Source organism: Oncorhynchus masou, unplaced genomic scaffold (genome assembly GCF_036934945.1).
Source record: "Oncorhynchus masou masou isolate Uvic2021 unplaced genomic scaffold, UVic_Omas_1.1 unplaced_scaffold_3497, whole genome shotgun sequence".
NCBI classification, from domain to species: Eukaryota; Metazoa; Chordata; class Actinopteri; order Salmoniformes; family Salmonidae; genus Oncorhynchus; species Oncorhynchus masou.
Genome location: NW_027009905.1, coordinates 10761 through 34149, shown reverse-complemented (window position 1 = coordinate 34149; position 23389 = coordinate 10761). Strand labels below are relative to the sequence as shown.

General features: G+C 48.7%; 1 protein-coding gene across 4 annotated transcripts; it reads left to right on the top strand.

The window, feature by feature from the left end:
- The first annotated feature begins 297 nt into the window (after positions 1-297).
- LOC135534505 (gamma-secretase-activating protein-like) lies at positions 298-22509 on the top strand. 4 transcript variants are annotated; one of them, XM_064961470.1, is made up of 10 exons: positions 298-445; positions 7659-7754; positions 8687-8757; positions 8933-9027; positions 9254-9373; positions 13058-13119; positions 19865-19969; positions 20090-20186; positions 20379-20517; positions 22292-22509. In XM_064961470.1, exons 1-9 carry the CDS (start codon positions 320-322, stop codon positions 20477-20479), a joined length of 873 nt encoding a protein of 290 aa, XP_064817542.1. In that variant the 5' UTR covers positions 298-319; the 3' UTR covers positions 20480-20517; positions 22292-22509. The 4 variants fall into 4 exon arrangements, with proteins under 4 accessions (XP_064817542.1, XP_064817541.1, XP_064817540.1 ...); XM_064961469.1 differs by having other exon boundaries at positions 20379-20496; positions 22292-22508; XM_064961468.1 differs by lacking the exon at positions 22292-22509 and having other exon boundaries at positions 20379-20854.
- Positions 22510-23389: the final 880 nt, after the last annotated feature.

Sequence of the window (23389 nt, the reverse complement as noted above, 5' to 3'; positions counted from 1 at the left end):
CGTACTAAATATTCTTTTGTATTTCTATTGGAAGGATTTAATCATTTGATTTATGTCTACATATGATAAGGTACAATGTTTATGTTTCTGTATCCATATGAAATGGTAAATATATCCAATACAAAAAACATCTACATTTAAATGGTATTAATATTAATTCCTATATATTTCCGTTAATTCCTATATATTCATGTCAATTCCCACGAAAGTTTCCACTCTCTGAATATTCCCCAAAATGTGCAACCCTACTTACTCATCTCTTTAAATCATTAGGGCAATCCTCTTCCTCGTCCTGACTCATGACTGTTTGTTTTGCCTTATGTCCAACTCTTTGACATGTAATGAAAAGTCTAAATCCACTGTGTTATGGTGTTCCTCTGCAGATCAGAAAGTGGTTCTGTTGTTCCAGGAGGAGGATAGCCAGCAGAGGGCGCTCATAGGCCTGGTGAGTCACAAGATACAGCAGCCATGATACTCTGGTGGAAGGTGCCCCTCGGGCACAGACAGCTCTAGGATCAGTTTACCCTCCCAGATCCTAATCTTAACCATTAGGGGGAAATGTTAAACTGATCTTAGATCAGTGTCAGCACTGTTTTCGTGCTGGGTTGAATGCAGGCTTGTCCAGCTTACCAAGACCAAGGTTCATCAGGGCAAGCAGTTAGCTGACAACACACAACACGCATGATAAAAATAGTTGTCCCTTTGATCCTGACATTGCAGTCTATTCCCAGGAGCTTTTAGCCTTGCAGCAGCAACTATTTCCATCCTGAAATTGCTGTCCCTGAGGTTTAAGTGACGTTAGTGTTTCAGCAGGTTCTATTCTACCTATCCCCAGTTGTAAAACACTAGGGTAGTCTAGCTGTGGTCCTCTCAGCATCAACCAGCAGGGTAACTATTCTACCTATCCCCAGTTGTAAACACTAGGGTAGTCTAGCTGTGGTCCCTCAGCATCAACCAGCAGGGTAACTATTCTACCTATCCCCAGTTGTAAAACACTAGGGTAGTCTAGCTGTGGTCCTCTCAGCATCAACCAGCAGGGTAACTATTTACCTATCCCCAGTTGTAAAACACTAGGGTAGTCTAGCTGTGTCCTCTCAGCATCAACCAGCAGGGTAACTATTCTACCTATCCCCAGTTGTAAAACACTAGGGTAGTCTAGCTGTGGTCCTCTCAGCATCAACCAGCAGGGTAACTATTCTACCTATCCCCAGTTGTAAACACTAGGGTAGTCTAGCTGTGGCCTCTCAGCATCAACCAGCAGGGTAACTAGTCTACCTATCCCCAGTTGTAAAACACTAGGTAGTCTAGCTGTGGCCCCCTCTCAGCATCAACCAGCAGGGTAACTAGTCTACCTATCCCCAGTTGTAAACACTAGGGTAGTCTAGCTGTGGTCCTCTCAGCATCAACCAGCAGGGTAACTATTCTACCTATCCCCAGTTGTTAAACACTAGGGTCTAGCTGTGGTCCTCTCAGCATCAACCAGCAGGGTAACTATTCTACCTATCCCCAGTTGTAAAACACTAGGTAGTCTAGCTGTGGTCCCCTCAGCATCAACCAGCAGGGTAACTATTCTACCTATCCCCAGTTGTAAAACACTAGGGTAGTCTAGCTGTGGTCCTTCAGCATCAACCAGCAGGGTAACTATTCTACCTATCCCCAGTTGTAAAACACTAGGGTAGTCTAGCTGTGGTCCTCTCAGCATCAACCAGCAGGGTAACTATTCTACCTATCCCCAGTTGTAAAACACTAGGGTAGTCTAGCTGTGGTCCTCTCAGCATCAACCAGCAGGGTAACTATTCTACCTATCCCCAGTTGTTAAACACTAGGGTAGTCTAGCTCCTACCTATCCCCAGCATCAACCAGCAGGGTAACTATTCTACCTATCCCCAGTTGTAAAACACTAGGGTAGTCTAGCTGTGGTCCTCTCAGCATCAACCAGCAGGGTAACTATTCTACCTATCCCCAGTTGTTAAACACTAGGGTAGTCTAGCTGTGGTCCTCTCAGCATCAACCAGCAGGGTAACTATTCTACCTATCCCCAGTTGTAAAACACTAGGTAGTCTAGCTAGCATCAACCAGCAGGGGTAGTCTACCTATCCCCAGTTGTTAAACACTAGGTAGGGCCCTCAACCAGCATCAACCAGCAGGGTAGTCTAGCTGTGGTATTCTCAACCAGCATCCCTACAGTTGTAAAACACTAGGGTAGTCTAGCTGTGGTCCTCTCAGCATCAACCAGCAGGGTAACTATTCTACCTATCCCAGTTGTAAAACACTAGGGTAGTCTAGCTGTGGTCCTCTCAGCATCAACCAGCAGGGTAACTATTCTACCTATCCCCAGTTGTTAAACACACTAGCTGTGGTCCCTTCAGCATCAACCAGCAGGGTAACTATTCTACCTATCCCCAGTAGGGTAGTCTAGCTGTGGTCCTCTCAGCATCAACCAGCAGGGTAACTATTCTACCTATCCCCAGTTGTAAAACACTAGGGTAGTCTAGCTGTGGTCCTCTCAGCATCAACCAGCAGGGTAACTAGGCAGTCTACCTATCCCCTACCCAGTTGTAAAACACTAGGGTAGTCTAGCTGTAGTCCTCTCAGCATCAACCAGCAGGGTAACTATTCTACCTATCCCCAGTTGTAAACACTAGGGTAGTCTAGCTGTGGTCCTCTCAGCATCAACCAGCAGGGTAACTATTCTACCTATCCCCAGTTGTAAAACACTAGGTAGTCTAGCTGTGGTCCCCAGCATCAACCAGCAGGGTAACTATTCTACCTATCCCCAGTTGTTAAACACTAGGGTCTAGTCTAGCATCAACCAGCAGGGTAACTATTCTACCTATCCCCAGTTGTTAAACACTGGTAGTCTAGCTGTGGTCCTCTAGCATCAACCAGCAGGGTAACTATTCTACCTATCCCCAGTTGTAAAACACTAGGGTAGTCTAGCTGTGGTCCTCTCTGCATCAACCAGCAGGGTAACTATTCTACCTATCCCCAGTTGTTAAACACTCAGGTAGTCCTGTGGTCCTCTCAGCATCAACCAGCAGGGTTTTAAAACACTAGGGTAGTCTAGCTGTGGTCCTCTCAGCATCAACCAGCAGGGTAACTATTCTACCTATCCCCAGTTGTAAAACACTAGGGTAGTCTAGCTGTGGTCCTCTCAGCATCAACCAGCAGGGTAACTATTCTACCTATCCCCAGTTGTAAAACACTAGGGTAGTCTAGCTGTGGTCCTCTCAGCATCAACCAGCAGGTTCTATTCTACCTATCCCCAGTTGTAAAACACTAGGGTAGTCTAGCTGTGTCCTCTCAGCATCAACCAGCAGGGTAACTATTCTACCTATCCCCAGTTGTAAAACACTAGGTAGTCTAGCTGTGGACCTCTCAGCATCAACCAGCAGGGTTCTATTCTACCTATCCCCAGTTGTAAAACACTAGGGTAGTCTAGCTGTGGTCCCTCTCAGCATCAACCAGCAGGGTAACTATTCTACCTATCCCCAGTTGTAAAACACTAGGGTAGTCTAGCTGTGGTCCTCAGCATCAACCAGCAGGGTAACTATTCTACCTATCCCCAGTTGTAAACACTAGGTAGTCTAGGTCCCCCAGTAACTATTCTACCTATCCCCAGTTGTAAAACACTGGGTGGCTGTGGTCCTCTCAGCATCAACCAGCAGGGTAACTATTCTACCTATCCCCCTCAGCATCAACCAGCAGGTAACTATTCTACCTATCCCCAGTAAAACACTAGGTAGTCTAGCTGTGGTCCTCTCAGCATCAACCAGCAGGGTAACTATTCTCCTATCCCCAGTTGTAAAACACTAGGTAGTCTAGCTGTGGTCCTCTCAGCATCAACCAGCAGGGTAACTATTCTACCTATCCCCAGTTGTAAAACACTAGGTAGTCTAGCTGTGGTCCTCAGCATCAACCAGCAGGGTAACTATTCTACCTATCCCCAGTTGTAAAACACTAGGGTCTAGCTGTGGTCCCCCAGCATCAACCAGCAGGGTAACTATTCTACCTATCCCCAGTTGTAAAACACTAGGGTAGTCTAGCTGTGGTCCTCTCAGCATCAACCAGCAGGGTAACTATTCTACCTATCCCCAGTTGTAAAACACTAGGGTAGTGTAGCTGTGGTCCTCTCAGCATCAACCAGCAGGGTAACTATTCTACCTATCCCCAGTTGTAAAACACTAGGGTCTAGCTGTGGTCCCCAGCATCAACTAGCAGGGTAACTATTCTACCTATCCCCAGTTGTTAAACACTAGGGTAGGCTGTGGTCCTCTCAGCATCAACCAGCAGGGTAACTATTCTACCTATCCCCAGTTGTTAAACACTAGGGTAGTCTAGCTGTGGTCCTCAGCATCAACCAGCAGGGTAACTATTCTACCTAGTTGTAAAACACTAGGGTAGCTCCAGCTCCCCTGCATCAACCAGCAGGGTAACTATTCTTAGACCAGCTCTGCAGGTCAGATAGGTCTCTCCTGCTCCAGGAGTGTACCTGCAGTGTGTGTGTGTACCTGCAGAGTGTGGGGGTGTGTACCTGCAGAGTGTGTACCTGCAGAGTGGGTGTGTGTACCTGCAGAGTGGGTGTGTGTGTACCTGCAGAGTGTGTGTGTGTACCTGCAGAGTGGGTGTGTGTACCTGCAGAGTGGGGTGTGTGTGTGTACCTGCAGAGTGTGTGTGTGTACCTGCAGTGTGTGTACCTGCAGAGCAGTGTGTGTGGTGTGTGTACCTGCAGAGTGTGTGTGTGTACCTGCAGTGTGTGTGTACCTGCAGTGTGTGTGTGTGTGTGTCCCTGCAGTGTGTGTGTGTACCTGCAGTGTGTGTGTGTGTGTGTACCTGCAGTGTGTGTGTGTGTGTGTGTGTACCTGCAGTGTGTGTGTGTGTGTACCCGCAGTGTGTGTGTGTGTACCTACAGTGTGTGTGTGTGTACCTACAGTACCTGCAGAGTGTGTGTGTGTACCTGCAGACCTGTGTGTGTGTGTGTGTGTGTGTGTGTGTGTGTACCTACAATTGTTTGTGTGTACCTGCAGTGTGTGTGTGTACCTGCAGAGTGTGTGTGTGTACCTGCAGTGTGTGTGTGTGTACCTGCACATTGTGTGTGTGTGTGTGTGTACCTGCAATTGTTTGTGTGTACCTGTGTGTGTGTACCTGCAGAGTGTGTGTGTGTGTGTGTACCCACATTGTGTGTGTGTGTGTACCTACAGTTTGTGTGTACCTGTGTGTGTGTGTGTACCTGCAGTGTGTGTGTGTGTGTGTACCTGCAGAGTGTGTGTGTGTGTGTGTACCTGCAGAGTGTGTGTACCTACACTGTTTGTGTGTACCTGCAGTGTGTGTGTATGTACCTGCAGTGTGTGTGTGTACCTGCAGTGTGTGTGTGTGTGTGTGTGTGTGTGTGTGTGTGTGTGTGTACCTGTGTGTGTGTGTGTGTACAGTACCTGCAGTGTGTGTGTGTGTGTGTGTGTATTGTACCTGCAGTGTGTGTGTGTGTACCTACAGTGTGTGTGTGTGTACCTACAGTGTGTGTACCTACAATTGTTTGTGTGAACCTGCAGTGTGTGTGTGTGTGTACCTACCTGCAGTTTGTGTGTGTGTGTACCTGCAGAGTGTGTGTGTGTGTGTGTACCTGCAGTGTGTGTGTGTGTGTACCTGTTTGTGTGCACCTGTTTGTGTGTGTGTGTGTGTGTGTACCTGCAGTGTGTGTGTGTGTACCCTGCAGTGTGTGTGTGTGTGTGTACCTGCAGTGTTTGTGTACCTGCAGTTTGTACCTACCTGCAGTTTGTGTGTGTGTGTGTGTGTACCTACCTGCAGTTTGTGTGTGTGTACCTGTGTGTGTGTGTGTGTGTGTACCTACAGTGTGTGTGTGTGTACCTACAGTGTGTGTGGGTACCTATTTGTGTGCACCTGCAGTGTGTGTGTGTGTACCTACCTGCAGTGTGTGTGTGTGTGTGTACCTGCAGTGTGTGTGTGTGTGTACCTACCTGCAGTGTGTATGTGTGTGTACCTACCTGCAGTGTGTATGTGTGTGTACCTACCTGCAGTGTGTGTGTGTGTACCTACCTGCAGTGTGTGTGTGTGTGTGCCTACTGCAGTGTGTGTGTGTGTGTGTACCTACCTGCAGTGTGTGTGTGTGTACCTACCTGCAGTGTGTGTGTGTGTACCTACCTGCAGTGTGTGTGTGTGTGTACCTACCTGCAGTGTGTGTGTGTGTGTACCTACCTGCAGTGTGTGTATGTGTGTGTGTACCTACCTGCAGTGTGTGTATGTGTGTGTGTACCTACCTGCAGTGTGTGTGTGTGTGTGTACCTACCTGCAGTGTATGTGTGTGTGTACCTACCTGCAGTGTGTGTGTGTGTGTACCTACCTGCAGTGTGTATGTGTGTGTACCTACCTGCAGTGTGTGTATGTGTGTGTGTACCTACCTGCAGTGTGTGTATGTGTGTGTGTACCTACCTGCAGTGTATGTATGTGTGTGAACCTGCAGTGTGTGTATGTGTGTGTGTACCTACCTGCAGTGTGTGTGTGTGTGTGTACCTACCTGCAGTGTGTGTGTGTGTGTACCTACCTGCAGTGTGTGTATGTGTGTGTACCTACCTGCAGTGTGTGTATGTGTGTGTGTGTACCTTCCTGCAGTGTGTGTATGTGTGTACCTACCTGCAGTGTGTGTATGTGTGTGTGTACCTACCTGCAGTGTGTGTGTGTGTACCTACCTGCAGTGTGTGTATGTGTGTGTGTACCTACCTGCAGTGTGTGTATGTGTGTGTGTACCTACCTGCAGTGTGTGTGTGTGTATGTGTACCTACCTGCAGTGTGTGTATGTGTGTGTGTACCTACCTGCAGTGTGTGTATGTGTGTGTGTACCTACCTGCAGTGTGTGTATGTGTGTGCCTACCTGCAGTGTGTGTGTGTGTGTGTACCTACCTGCAGTGTGTATGTGTGTACCTACCTGCAGTGTGTATGTGTGTACCTACCTGCAGTGTGTATGTGTGTACCTACCTGCAGTGTGTATGTGTGTGTACCTACCTGCAGTGTGTGTGTGTGTGTACCTACCTGCAGTGTGTGTGTGTGTGTGTGTACCTACCTGCAGTGTGTGTGTGTGTACCTACCTGCAGTGTGTGTGTGTGTACCTACCTGCAGTGTGTGTGTGTGTGTGTACCTACCTGCAGTGTGTGTGTGTGTACCTACCTGCAGTGTGTGTGTAAGTCCCAGTAGGCTCCTGCTCCACTCTCCTTCCTGATAATAAGAATGTAGGACACTGTTAGAGGAGACGGGGGAACAGGGAAACAGAGGAACAGGGACACAGGGACACAGAGGAACAGGGACACAGAGGAACAGGGACACAGAGGAACAGGGGAACAGAGGAACAGGGACACAGAGGAACAGGGACACAGAGGAACAGGGACACAGAGGAACGGGGACACAGAGGAACGGGACACAGAGGAACAGGGACACAGAGGAACGGGGACACAGGGGAACGGGGAAACAGGGGAACGGGGACACAGGGGAACAGGGAAACAGAGGAACAGGGACACAGAGGAACAGGGACACAGAGGAACAGGGACACAGAGGAACAGGGACACAGAGGAACAGGGGAACATCAAGGGAACCACACACACAGACAGACAGACAGACACCTTCAATGTGAAGTGTTGTGTTTCCTATAGATGGTGGACAAGCTGAGAGAGCACCTCAACAGACACCTGCCTCGTCTGGGGAAGAAGAAGATCGACGTGCTGGTGGTGAACTACGTGGCCAAGCTGGTGTGTGTTCTTATTCTACATGACCCAAACACTGTTTCCATTGTTTTTGCGGTTACACAAAGAAAGGCCTGAGACAGACAGATTGTGGTTGAGAAATGACAACAACCATTATCCTCCAATACATGTACTTCCTCCTGTGGATGACAGATCCAGTGTTCACAGCTCAGCTATGACGTCAGAGAGGCTCTGTACGGTACATCATACATAGATATCACTGACTGTAGAAAACCATGAACCTCACGTGGAAATAGCGCACTCCATATCAGGAAGACACAAGCCTTTCCATAAAGTGTGTGTGAGTGTGAGATTGTGTGTGTGTGTGTCAGGATGTAAATGTGGTAGTGTTTCTTCCTGTTATTGTGGTAAGAGAGAGAGGAGAAGAGGATGTGAGTGGTCATGCTGGGTCAGTCACAGTGTGTGTTAGTTGGCTAGCGGTGTGTGTGTGTGTGTTAGTCGGCTAGCGGTGTGTGTGTGTGTGTTTGTCGGCTAGCGGTGTGTGTGTGTGTGTTAGTCGGCAACCGGTGTGTGTGTGTGTGTCGGGTTGTGAAAGTGGCAGTGTATAAATACATCATAGTAACACCTGTTTCTCTTGCTACGTGTTGGAACAGACTACTATTCATTTGTTGCTCAGTAGAGAAAATAGGAAGTGTTACAGTGTGTGAAACTGTGGAAACAGGAAGTGAATGTGAAACGTTTTAATAGTGGTCTTATCATGTAACATTTGAGTAAATCAGATGTTTAAATACTCAGAGTATTCATCCCTGACCTCTTTTCTGTGTTTGGTGTGTGGGTGTTTGATGTGTGTTTGGTGTGTGGGTGTTTGGTATGTATGTGTGTGTGTGTGGGTGTTTGATGTGTGTGTGTGTGGTGTGTGTGTGTGTTTGATGTGGGTGTGTGTGTGTTTGGTGTGTGTGTGTTTGGTGTGTGTGTAGCTGGAGCTGATCAGACGCATGCTGGAGTCTGTGTGGCTGAAGTACAAACTAGGCCCTCTGGTGCTGTGCTTGTAAGTTGCTCCCTGTGTGTGTGTGTTTGTCTATTAGTGTATGTGTTATTGTGTTTAGTTTGTGTTAGTGTGTGTTTGTGTGTGTTTTAGTTTGTGTTAGTGTGTGTGTGTGTGTGTGTCTCCAGTGTGTATTCAAGTCCTGTTCCATTGATGTTGACTATCCTATCTGCTGTAGAAAGCAGCAGGGCAGTTCAGCGGAGTGGACCGTGTTTCACGTGATGTGTCGGATACTGGAGGCTACAAAGACTCTGTGTCTCCCCCTCCCTCCTGGTAAGAAGAACCCCGTTTAATCTTCTCAAAATACCACTGTTTATTCTTGTATTTTACCTGGTTCAACCTCCTCGAAATAACCAAGGCGTTAAACTTATTTTAACCTCCCTGTCCAGTGTCTCAATATAACAGAGCACTTCAACAGAGCTTATAGAGAGCCTGCCTCTACAATATTAAATAAATATTCAAGCAAATGGCATCTGACGTGGTGCTGCTGTGTCTGCAGGGTATCACACTCTACTGTCCGTGTTGGGGGTTCGCTGTCTCCCCAGACACACCTTCCTGCAGTACGTTGACCATGGTGTGCTGCAGCTCACCGAGACCTTCGTCTCACGACTCATGACAGGTTCACGCTGCACTACACACACACACCCACGCACTACACACGCACTGCACGCACACACACACGCATGCACACACACACACACGCACTACACACGCACTGCACGCACACACACACACGCACGAAATTCACACACACGCAATACGTGCATATACCCTGTATATACACACAAACACACAATTTATCAGATGGCATGATTCAGCTATTGTGCCATAATGTAATTTCTCAGTAATTACTACAGGAAGGTGTGTCCTCATGAACACTGAGTCAGAAAGCTGGCAATACAGTTCTGTACTTTTCCACAGTAAGCTGGAACCTCTTAGATTCATTATTATCTTACTTACAGTGTAACTGTGTCTGCCTCCTCCGTGCTTCAATACAGATTAATACTGTAACCGGGTCTGCCTCCTCCATGCTTCAATACAGATTAATACTGTAACCGTGTCTGCCTCCTCCATGCTTTAATACAGATTAATACTGTAACCGTGTCTGCCTCCCACATGCTTCAATACAGATTAATACTGTAACCGTGTCTGCCTCCTCCATACTTCAATACAGATTAATACTGTAACCGTGTTGAAAGTTGGGTTCTGGTCAAAAGTAGTGCACTATATGAGGAATAGTGTGGCATTTGGGACGTACACCTAGGGGTCAATCTAATCTAACAGAGGACACGAACATCAATAGCTCAGTCACAAAATATAAGATGCCACTCTGTTCATTGATTTATCATGGTCACTGTAACTGTCAAAACGCCTTTGAGTTATAGGGAGTTCTTGGGAGTTCAGTGTGAAGGTGACATTACAAAGTTATAAAGATACAGTACACACACACACATACTATGAAGTACATGTTCATCAAAGTTTATACAACAGGTGGGTCTAGTCCTGAATGCTGATTGGTTAAAACCGCATTCCTGCCGGTGTCTCTGTCACAAATGACCACCGGCTAAATCTATGACGTTGAAATGGAAGGATGCTAAACTCCTCCTTAGTGACAGTTTTGATGAAGTCAACAACTTTTTCTTCTTCTCTGCTCGTCAGCCCTCGAAGCAACGACACACATCACAGTTTGTATTCTTAACTCTGGGTTTTTTCCGTTGCGGCTTTTCTCTGGGTCATTCAATGTAGTGTCGCCCAAATCTGAAAAGATCAAAACAGCTAAATGTTCCACTCATCCATTTTAGTTTTGGCAACAAAGTGTTGATTTAGGTAGTCAACTGGGGGGAAAAAAGTTGTGTATGTTGCTATGACAACCAGCTCAATTTGTTGTCTGTCTAGTTCGGAACCATTCACTTTATATGAGAAGGTAGAGCAAAGATAATTAAGAAAAGGAAGGAGAGACTGACAGCAAGTTTTATACAAATTTCTGCTGTTGAAAACCAAATGACACTCTATAAGAAATGGGAGATAATGTCTAGATGCTTTTTATAGTGGAGTTCAAGTTTATACATTTCCTGGCAGGGTTGATGAGGCAGTCATAAGGAGCTAATGAGGCACGGTTTAGCCTGGCATAGAACATGTGCTCTCTCGTTAGGACACTGTTGTTTCATCATAGTGCTTAATAGTTTTTGCGACTGCACTTGAAGAAACATGAAAAGTTCATTAAATCTCCCGGATTGACGGACCTTCATGTCTTAAAGTAATGACTGTCGTTTCTCTTTGCTTATTTGAGCTGTTCTTGACATACTATGGATTTGTTATTTTACCAAATAGGGCAATCTTCTGTATACCACCCCTACCATGTCACAACACAACTGATTGGCTGGTACTGTAGTAGGAGTGAGGGACTGGAACGAGGGACTGGAACGAGGGACTGGAGAGAGGGACTGGAACGAAGGACTGGAGTGAGGGACTGGAGAGGGGGACTGGAGAGGGGGACTGGAACGAAGGACTGGAGCGAGGGACTGGAGCGAAGGACTGGAGTGAGGGACTGGAGTGAGGGACTGGAACGAAGGACTGGAGTGAGGGACTGGAGTGAGGGACTGGAGTGAGGGACTGGAGAGAGGGACTGGAGAGAGGGACTGGAGTGAGGGACTGGAGAGAGGGACTGGAGAGAGGGACTAGAGCGAAGGAGAGGGACTGGAGTGAGGGACTGGAGTGAGGGACTGGAACGAAGGACTGGAGTGAGGGACTAGAGAGAGGGACTGGAGGGACTAGAGTGAAGGAGAGGGACTGGAGTGAGGAACTGGAACGAAGGACTGGAGTGAGGGACTGGAGTGAGGGACTGGAACAAAGGACTGGAGTGAGGGACTAGAGAGGGACTGGAGGGACTAGAGCGAAGGAGAGGGACTGGAGTGAGGGACTGGAACGAAGGACTGGAGTGAGGGACTGGAACGAAGGACTGGAACGAAGGACTGGAGAGAGGGACTGGAGAGAGGGACTGGAGAGAGGGACTGGAGAGAGGGACTGGAGAGAGGGACTGGAACGAAGGACTGGAACGAGGGACTGGAACGAGGGACTGGAGTGAGGGACTGGAGTGAGGGACTAGAGTGAGGGACTGAGGGCCTGGAACGAAGGAGAGAGGGACTGGAGAGAGGGACTGGAGAGAGGGACTGAGGGCCTGGAAAGAAGGAGCGAGAGGGACTGGAGAGAGGGACTGGAGAGAGGGACTGGAGCGAGGGACTGAGGGACTGGAACGAAGGAGTAAGGGACTGGAACGAGGGACTGGAGAGAGGGACTGGAGCGAGGGACTGAGGGACTGGAACGAAGGAGTAAGTGACTGGAGAGAGGGACTGGAGTGAGGGCTGTGTTGTGTAGATGTTGCACAGTGTAGTGTTTGCCAAGACAATGATCATGGAATGTAAGAGCTAGAAGCCCAAGTGCCAGTACCACTCCCCTACAGTCCTGCAGGGTTTTATCCCTGTTAGATACAAGCTCAGACTAAACATGCCCTCATCCCTCATCCAGTTTGAAATGCAACAATACTTGCATTCATATCTTCATATCTATAGTTGTTTCTTTACAAAGATATTGAAGTGTTATTGCTATACCCAAACAGTTTGCTTGAGAGAATCTAAATGTCTTGACTTACACTCTTGTAATACAAAGGTCAACCCGTACAAACCCTCCCAGACAGACAGTCAGTACCTAGTAGGAAGAATGGTGCAATGCATACAGCCCTCGATACCCTTTCATGCTTGGACAGGTTTCTCAATACTTGCATTGACATCTCAATCTTTTAAGATATCCCATTACAATACAGTCTTGTGTTAAGATGTTACAATCCCCAAACAGTGGGATGTTAGTGTTCCTGTCACCACACTGACTCTTTTTGTACCTGGTAACAATCAGAAGGCAATACTAGAAAGTGTTTCATGCTTGGCCAGTTTCCGTACAGTTTATATCACAGCTCTTCCTCGGGGGACAAACAAAACAATCTCTGAAGATGAAAGGAAAGTACAAAACATGATTGTTTTCAGTATTTCATCGAAACGGTGATAAGGAAAATGTCAGAATTCTGGGGAATAAGTTCTGCGTAAGAAAGTGGCTAAATGAATTGGTGTATTGGTGTTTTGAATAATGTAGTAGTCAGAGATGGTTGATAATGTTTGATATGGACTTTACCTTGGTGTTTTTCACACTCCCAAAAAGTCCTCCAGGGACAATAGAAACAGTATTACTGAAGATGAAAGGTTTGGATGATTTGAAGCTAATTAAACAACGGTCTATTTTTCCTCTTGTGTAGATCTAGACAACAGTGATGCCAACGAGGAGCTGAAGTTCAGCATTGTGAAGAGACTACCAGAGGTAAAGTTACATTTCTCTCAAAGGTGTTAATTGCATCTTGTAGTTGCTGATGTTTGTTACTTCCAGCTGTCGAAGCAGTGGAATGTGATTTTTTTATTTTTTAGCCAATCAGATGATTCTTGGACTGTTGTTGCAGCCCAGAGGGGAAGTGAAGAAGGAACAACAGAGAAACAGACTCATTCCTTCTGCTCTTCATTCTCATATTTATTGGGGGGATTCCGTCCCGAGTTAAGCGAGCGGAAATGGAATGTAATTCCCTTTAGATGCACTTCTCTCTCTGCATATTCTGACCTCGGTTTTGTTTGGGGTGGAGAACAGAGTGTGGCGGAGGTGTCCACAGATACTTCGTATTCTGACCTCGGTTTTGTTTGGGGTGGAGGTGTCCACAGATCCGTTGTATTCTGACCTCGGTTTTGTTTGGGGTGGAGAACAGAGTGTGGCGGAGGTGTCCACAGATACTTCGTATTCTGACCTCGGTTTTGTTTGGAGTGGAGGTCAGAGTGTGGTGGAGGTGTCCACAGATACTTCGTATTCTGACCTCGGTTTTGTTTGGAGTGGAGGTCAGTGTGGTGGAGGTGTCCACAGATACTTCGTATTCTGACCTCGGTTTTGTTTGGGGTGGAGAACAGAGTGTGGCGGAGGTGTCCACAGATACTTCGTATTCTGACCTCGGTTTTGTTTGGAGTGGAGGTCAGTGTGGCGGAGGTGTCCACAGATCCATCGTATTCTGACCTCTGTTTTGTTTGGGGTGGAGAACAGAGTGTGGTGGAGGTGTCCACAGAGCCGTCGTATTCTGACCTCGGTTTAATTCCCTCATAATTCCACCACCTTTTACGCACGATGAAACCATGAATAAGGTCTAATGAACCTACTGGTCTCAAGTGGGACAGTGAAATAGGCTATAAATAGCTGAGCCGTTATTCAGAATTTTAATTGTATGCCCTCATAATTTGCAGGGATGAAATGTGGAGATCCAGGCTACAGGCGTCTGTAGGGCTCAACCTGCCGACTTGATGTATGCACTTTAAAATGTTTGAATTATATGCCTGGGCTTTTCGCCGGTTTATTTGACTATTTGTATCATGTTAAATATTAGTCCACTAATCAGGAGCCACCATCAGTAATACCCACATACATTTATAAGTGTTAGTTTTCTTGAATTTGTACCTTGCATTTAGCATCATTCCATTCTGTTGACCTTTCTGTCCTCTGTCACGTCAGTGTCGTTGTTCCTGAAGGTTGCTAGTATTACTGGATCATATAGACTAACGTTGTGTGATAATGTAGGACATGTAGCCTATTAGATCATTATGGAACTCAGACCACACGTAGCAGGTTAAACCTGGAGCCTGCCTCACGGTTCACCACGACTGGACCGGTGTGAGAATCAGGGTAGACTCACGGTTCACCACGACTGGACCGGTGTGAGAATCAGGGTAGACTCACGGTTCACCACGACTGGACCGGTGTGAGAATCAGGGTAGACTCACGGTTCACCACGACTGGACCGGTGTGAGAATCAGGGTAGACTCACGGTTCACCACGACTGGACCGGTGTGAGAATCAGGGTAGACTCACGGTTCACCACGACTGGACCCGGTGTGAGAATCAGGGTAGACTCACGGTTCACCACGACTGGACCCGTTGTGAGAATCAGGGTAGACTCACGGTTCACCACGACTGGACCCGGTGTGAGAATCAGGGTAGACTCACGGTTCACCACGACTGGACCCGTTGTGAGAATCAGGGTAGACTCACGGTTCACCACGACTGGACCGGTGTGAGAATCAGGGTAGACTCACGGTTCACCACGACTGGACCGGTGTGAGAATCAGGGTAGACTCACGGTTCACCACGACTGGACCCGGTGTGAGAATCAGGGTAGACTCACGGTTCACCACGACTGGACCCGTTGTGAGAATCAGGGTAGACTCACGGTTCACCACGACTGGACCCGTTGTGAGAATCAGGGTAGACTCACGGTTCACCACGACTGGACCCGTTGTGAGAATCAGGGTAGACTCACGGTTCACCACGACTGGACCCGTTGTGAGAATCAGGGTAGACTCACGGTTCACCACGACTGGACCCGTTGTGAGAATCAGGGTAGACTCACGGTTCACCACGACTGGACCGTTGTGAGAATCAGGGTAGACTCACGGTTCACCACGACTGGACCGTTGTGAGAATCAGGGTAGACTCACGGTTCACCACGACTGGACCGGTGTGAGAATCAGGGTAGACTCACGGTTCACCACGACTGGACCGGTGTGAGAATCAGGGTAGACTCACGGTTCACCACGACTGGACCGGTGTGAGAATCAGGGTAGACTCACGGTTCACCACGACTGGACCGGTGTGAGAATCAGGGTAGACTTACAGGACTATTGTTCTGATTCAGAGTGTTTAATAGTCACATGTACAGGGTTTCAGGTGTAATTACAAGCTCCAAGCTCCAACATGCAGGACTAAGCCAAATAAAATAATGACAATGGTAATAAAACAATAGAAATAGCAGCATATACATCACAATAACTGTGGCAGTGATGAATAATACATGTCCATTAGGGTGGAGGCAGAGTACAGACTGTTGAGGAGGTGGGGGAAATGACTGCAGGGTACAGACTGTTGAGGAGGTGGGGGGAATGACTGCAGAGTACAGACTGTTGAGGAGGTGGGGGGAATGACTGCAGGGGAACAGAGTACAGACTGTTGAGGAGGTGGGGGAAATGACTGCAGGGTACAGACTGTTGAGGAGGTGGGGGAATGACTGCAGAGTACAGACTGTTGAGGAGGTGGGGGGAATGACTGCAGAGTACAGACTGTTGAGGAGGTGGGGGAATGACTGCAGAGTACAGACTGTTGAGGAGGTGGGGGGAATGACTGCAGGGGAGCAGAGTACAGACTGTTGAGGAGGTGGGGGAATGACTGCAGAGTACAGACTGTTGGGGAGGTGGGGGAATGACTGCAGAGTACAGACTGTTGAGGAGGTGGGGGAATGACTGCAGAGTACAGACTGTTGAGGAGGTGGGGGAATGACTGCAGGGGATCAGAGTACAGACTGTTGAGGAGGTGGGGGAATGACTGCAGAGTACAGACTGTTGGGGAGGTGGGGGGAATGACTGCAGGGGAGGCAGAGTACAGACTGTTGAGGAGGTGGGGGGAATGACTGCAGGGGAGGCAGAGTACAGACTGTTGAGGAGGTGGGGGAATGACTGCAGAGTACAGACTGTTGAGGAGGTGGGGGGAATGACTGCAGGGGATCAGAGTACAGACTGTTGAGGAGGTGGGGGAATGACTGCAGAGTACAGACTGTTGGGGAGGTGGGGGGAATGACTGTAGGGGAGGCAGAGTACAGACTGTTGAGGAGGTGGGGGGAATGACTGCAGGGGAGGCAGAGTACAGACTGTTGAGGAGGTGGGGGAAATGACTGCAGGGTACAGACTGTTGAGGAGGTGGGGGGAATGACTGTAGGGGAGGCAGAGTACAGACTGTTGAGGAGTTGGGGGGAATGACTGCAGAGTACAGACTGTTGGGGAGGTGGGGGGAATGACTGCAGGGGAGGCAGAGTACAGACTGTTGAGGAGTTGGGGGGAATGACTGCAGAGTACAGACTGTTGAGGAGGTGGGGGGAATGACTGTAGGGGAGGCAGAGTACAGACTGTTGAGGAGGTGGGGGGAATGACTGCAGAGTACAGACTGTTGAGGAGGTGGGGAATGACTGCAGAGTACAGACTGCAGAGTACAGACTGTTGAGGAGGTGGGGGGAATGACTGCAGAGTACAGACTGTTGAGGAGGTGGGGGGAATGACTGTAGGGGAGGCAGAGTACAGACTGTTGAGGAGGTGGGGGAATGACTGCAGAGTACAGACTGTTGGGGAGGTGGGGGAATGACTGCAGAGTACAGACTGTTGAGGAGGTGGGGGGAATGACTGCAGGGGAGCAGAGTACAGACTGTTGAGGAGGTGGGGGAAATGACTGCAGAGTACAGACTGTTGAGGAGGTGGGGGAATGACTGCAGAGTACAGACTGTTGAGGAGGTGGGGGGAATGACTGCAGAGTACAGACTGTTGGGGAGGTGGGGGAATGACTGCAGGGGAGGCAGAGTACAGACTGTTGAGGAGGTGGGGGAATGACTGCAGAGTACAGACTGTTGAGGAGGTGGGGGGGAATGACTGCAGGGGAGGCAGAGTACAGACTGTTGAGGAGGTGGGGAATGACTGCAAAGTACAGACTGTTGAGGAGGTGGGGGGAATGACTGTAGGGGAGGCAGAGTACAGACTGTTGAGGAGGTGGGGGAATGACTGCAGAGTACAGACTGTTGAGGAGGTGGGGGAATGACTGCAGGGAACAGAGTACAGACTGTTGAGGAGGTGGGGGAATGACTGCAGGGGAGGCAGAGTACAGACTGTTGAGGAGGTGGGGGGAATGACTGTAGAGTACAGACTGTTGAGGAGGTGGGGGGAATGACTGCAGGGGAACAGAGTACAGACTGTTGAGGAGGTGGGGGGAATGACTGCAGAGTACAGACTGTTGAGGAGGTGGGGGGAATGACTGCAGGGGAGGCAGAGTACAGACTGTTGAGGAGGTGGGGGAATGACTGCAGGGGAGCAGAGTACAGACTGTTGAGGAGGTGGGGGAATGACTGCAGAGTACAGACTGTTGAGGAGGTGGGGGGAATGACTGCAGGGGAGCAGAGTACAGACTGTTGAGGAGGTGGGGGAATGACTGCAGAGTACAGACTGTTGAGGAGGTGGGGGAATGACTGCAGAGTACAGACTGTTGAGGAGGTGGGGGAATGACTGCAGAGTACAGACTGTTGAGGAGGTGGGGGAATGACTGCAGGGGAGCAGAGTACAGACTGTTGAGGAGGTGGGGGAATGACTGCAGAGTACAGACTGTTGGGGAGGTGGGGGGGAATGACTGCAGGGAGCAGCATGATCATTGAGAGGTGTGGGGACCAAGTGAAATCAAATCAATAACAATTATTAATAAAACATGAATTACAATTATAATAATAATATACATATTAACAACTGCAACAGTGATGAATGTTGTTGGGGTGGGGGCAGAGTGAAAGTCAGTTGGGGGGTGGGTGGGAAATGTCCATAGAGGGAGTAGCAGGGGTGGCAGGTAGCTAGTGGTGGCTATTTAGCAGCCTGATGGTCTCGGGCAGAAGCTATTGGCCAATCTGTTCGTTTTTGTCATGATGCTCCTGTACTGCCCGCGTCTAAGTGATGGAAGCGGGGAGAACAGGGCGTGGCTCAGGTGGCTGGGTCCCTGATGATCTTCTTGGCCTTCCTGAGACACCTGGTGGTGTAGGTGTCCTGCGGGGCAGGCAGTGTGCCCCCAATGGTGCGTTCGGCTGCACTTATCACCCTCTGAAGGGTCTTGCTGTCCGCGGCGGTGGAGTTTCCGCAGCAGGCTGTGATGCAGCCCAACGGTATGCTCTCGATGGTGCTCCTATAGAACACTCTGAGCGCCCTCGGGGACAGGCCGACGTTCAACCCCTATTCTACACTTTTTCCACTTTCTCTTTCACTTTTTATTTCATACATCGAATCAAACCACTATTTTTTATTCATAAATATATTTTGTGAGTAAAGGCTCTCCAAACCGGTTGGTTTATGACTCATACATACTTTCCTAAGACTAAAATGTGCCTAAATAATCTAACAAATCAGAATATTTTTTAAATCTACCAGTTGAAACAGAGACGAAGATGTATAGAAGTCTTTCTTTCATTGATCCCTATTGTCTGAACCCGTTCTCTCCATCTATTCTAGTCTGTCAACAACATTATAATTAAGGGTACACCGTATTTAAAGGGATGGCTTAAGCCGGGTGTGCACTACATTATTTTGGCCCTGATTTAGCTGTCCCAGACAGGTTTTTGAGATCGGAGACACAATCCCCAGAAGAAGCCAGTGAGATGACGTTGTTTCGCAGGATGTGTCTCCAGAAGGAGCGATGACTACTACTAGTATGTGTTTGTACTTGCCTTCAAAGCCAAAGTGCGCCTCCAAGTTGGTTTGAAATCGTTACAGCTCTGAAGCTCACAAGCAATGTTATTCAATTAAAACATGTTGGCTTGATATTTCAACTCTGTATGGCAAGAGTGAATGTCTGACTGAAAACGTTTGAGGCTGCTTTGAGCCACAGCTCGTTGTAGCTACGTTAAATTTAATCACATCATTTAGTGTGCACCACTAGGTTAGCAAGACAACAAAAAAACAACAGGAAAAATGGTGGTTCAATGTGAGGTTTAGTGATGTTAGGATTTTGAAAGTTGTGTAGTGTACACCCGGCTTTAAGAGAAATGTACGGAAAAACATATTGGTTTTAAGAGAATGGACTGAAAACCATATTGGCTTTAAGAGAAATGGACTGAAAACCAGATTCGCTTTAAGAGAAATGGACTGAAAACCATATTGGCTTTAAGTGAAATGGACTGAAAACCATATTGGCTTTAAGAGAAATGTACTGAAAACCATATTGGCTTTAAGAGAAATGAACTGAAAACCATATTGGCTTTAAGAGAAATGAACTGAAAATCATATTGAATACCGACGACCGAGAAGCGCGTAGGAAAGGCGTCGTTCCCCAAGTCGGAGTCGGGCCCATAGCGAACAGCGACTCATTTACCAGTCAACACGATAGGTTTTACACAGGTTGAGAAAGTTCTGTTGAAGGCCTGGTGATAGAGGACATGGGGTAACTAGATAACTGTTGTTGTTATTTCCAGTCCATGGAGCAGAGGATCTGTCACCTGTGGGATCACCCCATCAGTTCAGCCTGTATCTCCAGAGACTATGTCAGAGGCCTGCTGGAGAAACACGCCAAAACCAAAGTAACACTGTCTTATTCGGCTTCCACTAATCAACTGTACAATCACCAATTCAATATCACCAAGAGCAGGAAGTAAATACTGCTGGACTTGATTAGTTAGATGGTTTGTCTGCTGTTCCAGGGTTCTATGTTCATGGAGAGAGACGAGCCTGGCTTCAGGCCTGAGTTCCTGCCTCTCACCTTCCTGACCAAAATTCTGTTGGATGTGGAAGACCGAGGTATTTATTCAGAGGATGTTTCTTTTGTCTCCACAAGTGAAACTTGCTTATTAAACAGCCAAGCCAAACTGTGTGTTCTGTGTGTGTTGTGTGTGTGTGTGTTCTGTGTGTGTGTGTGTTCTGTGTGTGTGTGTGTTCTGTGTGTGTGTACTGTGTGTGTGTGTCTGATGGTGTGTCTATTCTGTGCTGCAGCTCTGAACCCTTTTGAGGAGCAGGAGAATGTGGATGCCAGGTTTGTGGAGGAGACGGCTCTGAAACAGACTCTGATCCTGATGGGCTTCCAGGACAAGTGAGGGAGGGAGAGACCGAGGTGAAGAAAGAGGGGGAGCAGGTCAAGGCTCCAAGTTTTCACTCAACACTCCATATTCCACTAGTACTCAGTGAGCGTGGACTGTGTCAGTGAGCGTGGACTGTGTCAGTGAGCGGGGACTGTGTCAGTGAGCGGGGACTGTGTCAGTGAGCGGGGACTGTGTCAGTGAGCGGGGACTGTGTCAGTGAGCGGGGACTGTGTCAGTGAGCGGGGACTGTGTCAGTGAGCGGGGACTGTGTCAGTGAGCGGGGACTGTGACGTGGACTGTGTCAGTGAGCGGGGACTGAGAGCGTGGACTGAGTCAGAGAGCGTGGACTGAGTCAGAGAGCGTGGACTGAGTCAGAGAGCGTGGACTGAGTCAGAGGCGTGGACTGAGTCAGAGGCGTGGACTGAGTCAGAGAGCGTGGACTGAGTCAGAGAGCGTGGACTGAGTCAGAGAGCGGGGACTGAGTCAGAGAGCGGGGACTGGGACTGAGAGCGGGGACTGAGAGCGGGGACTGAGCGGGGACTGTGTCAGTGGCGGGGACTGTGTCAGTGAGCGGGACTGTGTCAGTGAGCGGGGACTGTGTCAGTGGCGGGGACTGTGTCAGTGAGCGGGGACTGAGTCAGAGAGCGGGGACTGAGTCAGAGAGCGGGGACTGAGTCAGAGCGGGGACTGTGTCAGTGAGCGGGGACTGTGTCAGTGAGCGGGGACTGTGTCAGAGAGCGGGGACTGAGTCAGAGGCGGGGACTGAGTCTGAGGCGGGGACTGTGTCAGTGAGCGGGGACTGTGTCAGTGGCGGAGCGGGGACTGTGTCAGTGAGCGGGGACTGTGTCAGTGAGCGGGGACTGTGTCAGTGAGCGGGGACTGAGTCAGAAGCGGGGACTGTGTCTGAGAGCGGGGACTGTGTCAGTGAGCGGGGACTGTGTCAGTGAGCGGGGACTGTGTCAGTGAGCGGGGACTGAGAGTGGGGACTGAGCGGGGACTGAGAGCGGGGACTGTGTCAGTGAGCGGGGACTGTGTCAGAGAGCGGGGACTGTGTCAGAGAGCGGGGACTGTGTCAGTGAGCGGGGACTGTGTCAGTGAGCCAGGACTGTGTCAGTGAGCGGGGACTGTGTCAGAGAGCGGGGACTGTGTCAGAGAGCGGGGACTGTGTCAGTGAGCGGGACTGAGCGGGGACTGAGAGCGGGGACTGAGTCAGAGAGCGGGGACTGTGTCAGTGAGCGGGGACTGAGAGCGGGGACTGAGTCAGAGAGCGGGGACTGTGTCAGTGAGCGGGGACTGTGTCAGTGAGCGGGGACTGTGTCAGTGAGCGGGGACTGTGTCAGTGAGCGGGGACTGAGTCAGAGAGCGGGGACTGAGTCAGAGAGCGGGGACTGTGTCAGAGAGCGGGGACTGTGTCAGAGAGCGGGGACTGTGTCAGAGAGCGGGGACTGTGTCAGTGAGCGGGGACTGTGTCAGTGAAGGCGGGGACTGTGTCAGTGAGCGGGGACTGTGTCAGTGAGCGGGGACTGTGTCAGAGAGCGGGGACTGAGTCAGAGAGCGGGGACTGTGTCAGTGAGCGGGGACTGAGAGCGGGGACTGAGTCAGAGAGCGGGGACTGAGTCAGAGAGCGGGGACTGAGTCAGAGAGCGGGGACTGTTTAAATTACACTTTAAATGTTGATCACTCAATATTCCAATACATGAGAATCTATGAAAATAACATCAGATTCTGATGAACAATGGGTCTGGTGACAATAGTCATCGGTTAAGCATTCATTTGACAGATTTATATTTCTGCCCTCTCTGCCTGTTGCTCAACCCTCCCACACAGACCAGATGGATGAGGCTCTTACAGTAAGAAGGGAGGTTCTCTGGAAGGTGTCTGAATTACCACAACATGTCCTGTATGATGTCTGTATATGTCCATTCCTGAGGAACTGATGCATGGTCAGATTTCAGGAATAACACCGTTATGTGGAATCCAGGAAATGTGTTGATCAGGTACAATAATAAACAGGAAAAGGGATTTTGTTGTCATGTTTACACGTGTAAAGCCATATTGTATCAATGAAACTCTAAATAAAATATTTGTTGCTAACAACTGTCTGTCTTCGTTCAATAAGACTGCTCATGATAGCGTGGCAGCGTCACATTGACACTATTCTCTATGACTCATACAGTGACATTAAGGGACAGATAAGTCAACCATAAATAAGTACATTATCCCATCATCACATGCTAATGTTAGCCACTCTGCTGCAGTGTGGAGTGGTATGGTTGAGACAGTCAGAGACACACCCTGTTAGCTGAGGGAACAGACTGAGACCTGGCCAACTCCACAGATACAGTCGCTCAGGAGATTAACAGGCGTTCTACAGAATATCTGATGTCACTGGTTTGGGTGCTTCCACAAGTCAGAACACCAGGCACACTTCTCCCAAAGCCAAACTTTGATTCTCAGAATTGTAGAACTCTCACACACACACACAAACTCCAATGTAACTCATTACCACACACACTCCACTTTCTCTTCCTCCTTCACCATAAATGTAAAGAATGATCAGTGAAATCCCTCTGAAAGATTCTGTGTGAGGTTACTGGAGGAGGGTAAGTAGAAACAGCTACAGTGCTGCCAGTAAGACCTCGTGCCTGTGACTTCAGCAGAAACCCAGATGCATGGCACGCTCCCTGCTGCGCTTCTCAGGAAGGAAGAGGGATTAACACAGCAGACGAGGTTCAAATATACCTGCTGTTTAATGAGCTCGTGTTGAGAATCTAAAGGCCCTGTGATGATTGGCTGCTACACTCCTAGATTATACATATTGTCCTGTCACTGATAACCCAAGTATCTCATACGGAGTGCTATTAGTGCCAGCAGAAATTTAACTGAATTAAATGTTGATTAAATGTATGTTGTCACTCTATAGTC

Excerpts from the sequence above, each read along its gene's own strand:
- LOC135534505 (XM_064961470.1), top strand. The coding sequence starts at position 320 with ATGTCCAACTCTTTGACATGTAATGAAAAGTCTAAATCCACTGTGTTA. Across the intron at positions 446-7,658 it reads AGAGGGCGCTCATAGGCCTG|ATGGTGGACAAGCTGAGAGA; the intron begins GTGAGTCACAAG and ends TGTTTCCTATAG. Across the intron at positions 19,970-20,089 it reads AGAAACACGCCAAAACCAAA|GGTTCTATGTTCATGGAGAG; the intron begins GTAACACTGTCT and ends CTGCTGTTCCAG.